The sequence below is a fragment of the Vigna radiata genome, chromosome 9, assembly GCF_000741045.1.
Source record: "Vigna radiata var. radiata cultivar VC1973A chromosome 9, Vradiata_ver6, whole genome shotgun sequence".
In the NCBI taxonomy this organism is placed as follows: domain Eukaryota; kingdom Viridiplantae; phylum Streptophyta; class Magnoliopsida; order Fabales; family Fabaceae; genus Vigna; species Vigna radiata.
The window spans coordinates 757673-766863 of NC_028359.1; the positions used below are offsets into that span (position 1 = coordinate 757673).

A 9191-nucleotide genomic window follows, 5' to 3' on the forward strand; every position below is an offset into this window, starting at 1 on the left:
TGGACTATAAATAAAAGAAATATTTATAATTCTAATTAAATATATTTAATGTCCTTTTTTGTAATTTTTTATTGGTGTATTTGATAAAAGTTAACTTTAAAACATTTAGTTATCTCTATTTTCGGGAGGTTTTCCTATTTTGATCCTGTCTTATTTGAATTCCCAATTGAGTCCCTATCCATTAACTAAATTTAACGACAGGGGCTTAATTGATTGAAATTAGCACTTATAGGAACTCAATTGAGGATTATAATAAGACGGGGATCAAAATAGAAAAACCTCCCAAAAATAGAGACAACTAAATGGTTTAAACCTAAAAGTTACTTACCATTGATTAATAAATTCTGCATTTTGTTTTCCTCATTTTCTTTATCGATAATATTAATTGTTAGTATTATGTTAATAAAGAGTGTTTGTCTTCATTAATTCTTGTGTTCTTCATATTTTATTTCTTCTTTAAAAAAATATATTTATATCTCTCAATTCCAAAATGGAGAATTTAACCTTAAGTTTTTTTCACAATTAGCTAAGCGAAAATGAAAACATGTACATTATTTTTTATCTATTCTTTCTCCTTTCCAAGTTCTTTCCAACTTTTTGTATGTAAAATACTAAGAATCAATAAACCAAAAAGTTATTTTTACTACCGAACCTATTTATTTCCTACTTTTATTTACCATCCAACAATTTGAGCAATAAGAATATTTTACAAGTTCAAGAAAAATAATAATTTATCATAAAAATTAAAATGATTTAACAAATTAGCAAATAATACTTCCAAAATATTATTATTTCTTTAATTCAGCACTAAGATTATATATCTTTTTCATATAATTTGATATAAGATAGCTAGTCATACTCAAAACATTTTATATTTAGTTTCAATCAACATTTGGATATATTTGAACTTTTTAATATATCAATAACATAAACACTAACATAAAATAAAAGCTTTCAATGTCACTAATTTCATGTTAAGTGTAGTAAATTCTTACTTTGCGATGGTGAATTAACATCAAATTATCGTTGATTCCACATTTAACATTAGTCGTAGGTCCAATAGACTTTAAATAATGTCAGATTATCTTAGGACCGATGTCAATGGGGAATTAATGTCTAGTGAGAGGTGAATTGACGTTAATTAAACTTTTAAAATTTCAGAAAATAGCATTAGCTCTCACTTTTCTTTTTCTTGTTTGCACAAAATTTCTTTTTCGTATAAGCAAGTTCTTCAACTCATTTTACTAAATCTTGTTGTTGTGGTGCTTGTTTAGACTTAAACTTTCATCCTCTCTGATTTCATTTCACATTAAAATTGATATTTTTATTCACCAAAGGTTGCGTCTCCTGTGCATTAAAGTTGATTTTTCTCATATTCTCTCTTGTTTTAGTTTAACTCATAAGATTCTGATTTTGTAAAATTCACTAAAAATAATTAGAAAATGATTTTTGACTCAATTTTTGTGTGATAACTTCTATTAAATTATATTCAAATGTAGAGTGTTTACATCTGACACATTGGCCACAAATTTAAAGTTCTCAAGATTTAATTGTTAAAAATTTAAATGATCATAACTTTTATTACATATTTCGAATGGACACACTCCAAAAACAAAAGTTGTTATAAATGAGATGGGGATACATTTATAGTGATTTAGTTTTCATATGCTAATGAGAAGAATAAGAAATCTTTTGTCAGACGTTTACACAATTTTATGGTGGACTAGTGTATTAAATGTACTCGTGAAACTCTACACTTGTTTATTTTTGTTCCCAAACTTTCCAGTGATGTTCCAATACTTATGACCAATGTATCAAACCAAGTCATGATAAGGTTAATCCCACTAGTTCTTTAAATATGATATTTTTCATATTATATCGTCTATCATGTGGAGTTTTCTTTGACTTATACTACCTATATATTGGACTTTATGTAAGTGAGATACTAATTGAGTCAAGATATTCTCATCTTGAAATCTCCTTAATACACTTTTACACCCTAAGTCATAACATTTTCCCATGAAAATAACTATTAGACTCGGTCACCCATCAATATTTCAAACATGATCTAATATTACTATTATTAAAAAAAATATCAAAGTTATATTTATCAAACAACCATATATAAGAAAAAAAAACCCGTGTAAATCTAAATATTTCAGCATCTAAAATAATTTCTCACTCAAAAATATGAATTTTCATACATTTTCTATTGCATTAATTCTCAACAATTCACTTCTTTCACCAAACATATATCACTTTTTGTAAAAATACATTAAAAAAACACATAAAAATATATAGCAACAGAACATAAAATTTCACTCATTTCACTCAATTTTTGAAAGAATTTTTAATCTTTCTCCTTGTGCCTTAAATTCTTTTATTCATGCAAAACAAAATGATAATTTAATATATAAACAAAATAAAAATTCACAAATAAAAATAGAACACTACAACAAAGTCAAAGAAGAACAAAAACACATGACATACAAAGATTTTAATGTAAGAAAGATAGTCACAAATAAAAATAAGATGGAAAACACTTAAAAAAAAAAGAGTTGTTGAATGAATTTGGATCTCTCGTGAAATTGTTATTAGAAAATATAGAATTTGACTTAGTTATTCACCTAAACACATGGAGTGCATAATGACTGTTGTTGATTGGGAATTTGCCTTTGACTTATACAATCCAATGGAGTCATGTTCTTTTTCCTCAAATTTAACTTCAATAAATAAAATAAACGAAATATTTATAACTAAATACAATAAAATTACACATGTTATCAAATAGTATAAGCAAATTTAATGAAGAGAAAAAACGAGTAACACATCATAAAACGGCAATTTAATGTTAATAATAGTATTGAGATGCACAAATTAATAATAATAACCCTCATAGAATCCTCTTTTTTTTTCCTAGATATTTAGAACTTATGTTGCCAGCAAAGAAATAGTTTCAAATTATTTCATCATAAGATATATTTTATAAATCAATTACTCGTGAAAAATATTAATTAAAATATTATACATTAAGGGAATACGCCTATCTTAACTGGAAATCATATCTATTAAAAAAATAAGTAAAAAAATGTGTTCCTAAAAAAAGCTTATAAGTGGACATATTGAAATAAATAATAATTTTTATTTTATACCATCATAAAAATCGGCTGTGTTATATTTATTAGGCTACAGGCCAATTTTAAAATGTTTTTAATTCAATATGCCATTTATGCGTAGTACTTTTCTAATTTCAAAAATAAAAATCTCATTGATGATTATCTTATTATAACTAAAATTTATTTTTTAAATTTTGGACATACGTCTAAATATATGCATATAAAAATAATAATATTTTGAGTTTTATAATTCTGTAATAATCTTAAATCTTACCAAAATATTATACTATAGAAAAATAAAACAATACTAAATTAATTTCTCAAATATATTATGTCTAATCAATTCCATTGTTTGACTGAAAACTTATTCTTAAAATATATTTTTAACAAAATATTATATATGCAATACTGTTATTATATATTATCTGCTTAAGATTGATCCATTGCAATGAAATTGAACATAACTTAAAATAAAACACACTTTAATATCAAGAACTATAATAAATCCTTGCTTCGAAAAGGACATTCACTAACTACATCTATAATTCAAGGATCATAATTATATCTATATATAAAAATACTTCATGAAAAACACAATATATATATATATATATATATATATATATATATATATATATATATTGTGGTGTGTAAAAATGTTTGATGCACAGAACAATGTCTGGTCCAAGGTTTAAAGGTGTTGACAGATGATGTTATGTTATTATCCCTAACCTAAGTTTTTCTTTATTGTTCTTGCCAACCCATGATAGTCCTTGAGCCATTCACTTAACACGGTGCCCTATTCACTAGGTCTGAAACACTTTCCAATAGGCTTAGCTGTGATATAAATATAATTACAATATAATTAACAAATTAATTAATTAACTGAAATGCATAGCATTATGATTGGTTGAATGGTATCATAAAAAATTCCATGCACTTATTTTCTAACAACATCATCGTATATCTTTTTTCTACACTTTTCTGGTTTGTTTTAATCGATGAATGTTGTACCATGGAAATTAATTTTCAACCATTGTTCTGGTTCCAATATTCGAGTTTTGAGTTTTGTCTATATTACATGTCGCAAAGCAAGAGGGAAAAGAGAGTAACGTTATGCTTCTTTGACTTTTTTGCTTGCATCATGAATGTTTCCTTTCATTTTGAATATTATCCAATTTGGTTCAAAATAATGTTATTATAATCTTTAATGTTATTTATTTAATTAAAAATAAATTGTTAATCTCTTTTTCTTCTGATAAAAATTTAAAGTAAATCAGAAAAGCAAGGCCTAAAACCTGGAGAATGAGAGACATCTATAAATAAATCTGATTAACAGCGCCAACCTAGTATTTGTAGTTTCTTGGAGAAATTAAGGTTAGAAACAGAAACATTGTTACGATGATGATTTCCCAAAACATTTGTCAGGTTCCTGTAGTAGACTTCACTGATAAGGAGATGAAACCAGGTACAACGAAGTGGGTTTCAGCATGCAAAGTGATCCGAAATGCACTTGAAGATCATGGTTGTTTTTATGCGTTGTATGATAAAGTTCCTATTGAGCTTTACAACTCAGTTTTTACTCTAATGGAAGAACAATTTGATCTTCCATTGGAAACAAAAATGCAAAAGATCAGTGACAAACCCTACCATGGTTACTATGGACAAAATGCTCATGTCCCTCTGTATGAATCCCTAGGGATCAACGACCCATTAAGCACAGAAGAAATTCAGAAGTTCACCAAGCTAATGTGGCCAGCAGGATATGATCATTTCTGGTATTTTTTGAGATCAATTTAGTTATGTTGTCTGATTTTTTTACATTTGTTTGAACGATGTTGTTTCTAATATGTTTCATGCTGTGAATAGTGAGACTATGAGTCTGTATGCAAAGCTGGTTGTAGAATTGGATCATATGAGTAAAAGAATGGTGTTTGATGGGTATGGAGTTGATCAAAAGCACTGCGATTCTCTTCTGGAATCAACAAAGTACATGCTTCGGAGCTTCAAATATAGAGTGCCACAGAAGCATGAAAATAATCTGGGATTGCATCCTCACACAGACACATCATTCTTTACCATTTTGCATCAGAACAATGTAAATGGTCTGCAAGTAAAACTCAAAAATGGTGACTGGATTCACATTGATCCCTCACCCTTCATGTTTCTCATCCTTGCAGGCGATGCATTTAAGGTCAGTCATTTTTCACATCTACCAAAACTAAATTCATGAATCAAAATCTCCTTTTTATGTAAAATGTCTAAAATCTGATCGGCCGACCGACTTATAAAGTAAAGTTTGCATTCTGTTTATATATTATAAATTAATTTTATTTTTAGTCGATTCTGTTTATATATTATAAATTAATCTTATTTTTAGTCGATATACGGTGTTCTTGATTTGTTATTAGGTTTGGAGTAATGATAGAATGCAGTGTTGTGAACACCGAGTGATTATAAGTGGAGAGAAGGAAAGGTATTCGATGGGATTGTTTTCACTTGGAGGCAAGGTGGTTGAAACACAAGAAGAACTTGTTGATGAAGAACATCCAAGACAATATAAGCCATTTGATCATTATGAATACCTGCGTTTCTATGCAACAAAGAAGGCCCTTGAATCCAAGTCTCGAATCAAAGCATTCTGCGGCATAGACTATGCTGATGAGAACTGAAAAATTTATGATCTGCCATTAAATTATCGTGTAATACATCGCAGATAAGTATTTTAAGACTATAATAAATTATACGTTTCTGAAAATTTTGTTCGTGATTTTTCGATAAATTTTATATCATTAATTTCATGCATCTGCATTTATTCATCGATCACAAAAGGTTTATGTTTCGTCACTTGGTTCCTTGTATTTGCATTCTGTTTTTCTTTTTTCTGAGTTCATTAATCATTAATATATTTCTTTTAATTTTGTCATGGAAATTCATGAATGTATGATGTCTGATTATTCTCAGCATTAATAAAGACATATAGACATGTTGGAATCTTTTAGATCAGCATTGTTTGATTGTTGAATTAATTTTAATTATTATGTATATTAATAAATGTTAATCGCTATTGAAGTTATTACGTAAGCGCATATGTAATGGTTGAAGCCTTAATTAAGTGAGAGATCTTTATCCTCATGTTTGGTGCTTATAAAATTGTCACCTTATTAAATAAATTTTGTGTACATGTCTCTCTAACATTATGTTAAAAACTACTGTTGCTGCTGTTGTTTTATTAATATATAAAAACTTAAGATAGGAGATAAAAATTATGAATATTCTATATAGACAAAAATTTAGAATATTCTATAAATATTCTACATAAGTTACGATCATTATTTTTTAAATAATCATACATATAAGTTATGATCATTATTTTTTATTAGAATAATCATATATATGAAATAAGATCTATAAATAACCATCTATACTAATATTTGATAAAGATGTACTATAAAAAAATATTTCTTCCAATTATTACTTTACATTATATTATTTTCACATTTTCTTTATATCAACTATTACCATTTATAGTTCTTCTTGTGCCATGTTTCACAAATACATCATCTATGCCTATCCAAAATCAGTAGCAGAAAGTTTACATATAACTTCTAATTAAGTGTGAATAAATCAGTAATAGAATGGTTATACCTAAAGTTTACACATATGTAAAGTTGCATTTATAATAGATGGTAAAGTCTATTATAAACGTAAACTTTTAAAATTTACATAATCTAAAAGCATTAAAAATCAATATACGATGCAATATACTACAAAAACTTTTAGAATTTTCTGAATAATATAAATATTTCAAATAAAGTTGTAAAATGTAAAAAATGTCAAAAAAATAAGTATCATACATTAAACATCTGACAAAAGATTTTCTTAAACATTTTATAATATGATTTATTCTTTTCCTATCCTTCTTTTAAATGCACTAGTTCAATGATCGTATATAAATATGTAAGTGGTATGTGGAAATGGAACTAGTAGTTTTGGAGTTGAATCAACTTTGAAGATTAAGTAATATTAATTCTATTTTGAAAGTATTTCTAGATTTTAAGAATTGAAGTTAACTTGACAAAGTTTCACTCTTTTTTTTTTTTTTTAAATTTCAAATCTTTATGACTACTATTTTATAATCATCTCGACTATTCTAATTGTTTCAGTTAGATTGATCCGAGAGTCGGTTGTCTTTCCTTCTCTATTCTCTTTCGATCGTTTAATCCTCTCTGAAAACGCAATTCTCATATATGTTTTATAAAGGTCTATATTTTTATTAGGATAGATCAAGGTTATTTTATCTTAATGTTTGTGGTAGCCAAATACATGTTAATTGTCCATTAATATCATATTTTCGTGCAATATGACCTGTCAATCACTCATAAATAATGTATATTTGCATTTAATATGGCCATTAATAATATTCACCTTTCCTGATTAGTGTATGTTTTACCGTCGATTAGTTGTCTGTTTTGCCTTGAATTCTCCTTAGTCGATCGGTCACCGAAATATAGTACACTAATCATATGTTTATATTAATAAAATCTATAACCTACTTATTTTGTCTTATAGATAATAAAGTTTTTAGAATGTTACAATTTTTGTTATTGTGGTTCTAAAATTAGTTTACAACATCTTTAAATCAATAAAAAAAATATAATTTATGGTTGTTTAGATGTTCTTTAAACTTTTCTGTAAAAAATTTCTAGAGATTTTAAATTAAGGTACGTGATCACAGACCCTAAAGTGTTCTTTCATGAAAAATAAAAATAAAATAAAAAATATTAGAAAATAAAATTAAAAAAAATTGAATATTAGAACATATGACATATGTTTCTAATTATCATATTAAAATACGTGTTTAATTATTTACTAAAACAAACGTAATTAACCTAATAGAATTGCTTTCTGTTATTTGTTTCATACAATAGACAGCTAATCCTAGTAACCATAAAAAAAGTTTGTAACACATATCAAACGTTGTTGAGTGGCTATCACACATCATGGTACCACAATTAATTTCTGCCAATTATTATAAAAATTAAGATTTATGTTATATAATACAATATGCACTGAGAATAATTGTACGAAAGTTGATTAATTTGTAGTGGTCCAGACACAAGTTGTACATGTGATATGAATACATGATGTTAAATATCCCACCAGAACATGCTTTCTTTTCTTTTCTGAATTAATGAGTTTATTTTATTTTACTAAATGGTCCTCCACACTAATTAATTAATAATCATTATAATTATATTTAACATAATTAAATTAAGCATTCAATAACATGGTGAAAAGTATGAGTTAATTTCATTTTTTCTTCTTTTCTTTCTCAAAATTATAAGAAATTTCATTCAAACATAATTTTATACAAGTTTTTTTGGAAGAGTCTTCCGTAATTATCTCCGGTTTGCAAAGTCTTTTTCTCATCAAAGGGAAGAATTGAATTTTCATATATTCTTTATGTACAGATTTTTGTTTTCAGTAAAAAAAAAAAAACAGAAATTATTATTATAACAAAATAAATGAAAATGTAAAATATATTTAAATGGACAGTATATTTAAATTAAATTTTAAAACAAATAGTGCAAAACATATTTTTTTCCTGTATGTTTTCTTCAATATTTTTTTTACAGTTTCACCGTCAATCATGAACCGAACAATCGTCACCTCTTGATCAAATACGAAACTATTAGTCGTTGGTTGAATATGTTAATCTTAAATTAAAAACTTATCCCAAAATCTATAAATATATATTTGATATTTATGTATTTGATTACTTTTGTTACGTGTTTATTATTTGAAATATTCAGATAAACCCTAACTTTAACATCTGACTATTTTTTACAAGTAACATCTAATTCGACTACTCAGTACAAAAAAAAGACTGAAGATAATACTTTGATCTAAACTTAAAAAGATTTAACCTCAGCACCATAGGTCGAAACAGTTTCAAAATAAATCAATAATTAAATTAAAATGGACACTAGTTAAACCCTAAAATATTGTAATCACGAAGGTCTTTTTCAGAGTGATGGAGTGTAGTATTATTCTTTATCATACCTCAAACAT

At 26.2% G+C, this 9191-nt stretch overlaps 1 protein-coding gene across 1 annotated transcript; it reads left to right on the forward strand.

Annotated features, from left to right (window-relative positions):
• Positions 1 to 4517: 4517 nt before the first annotated feature.
• On the forward strand, positions 4518 to 5803 carry LOC106773060 (probable 2-oxoglutarate-dependent dioxygenase AOP1). Its single transcript, XM_014659746.2, has 3 exons — positions 4518 to 4894; positions 4986 to 5310; positions 5528 to 5803. The coding sequence occupies exons 1-3, from the start codon at positions 4518 to 4520 to the stop codon at positions 5786 to 5788; spliced, it is 963 nt and encodes a 320-aa protein (XP_014515232.1). The 3' UTR covers positions 5789 to 5803.
• The last annotated feature ends 3388 nt before the right edge of the window (positions 5804 to 9191 follow it).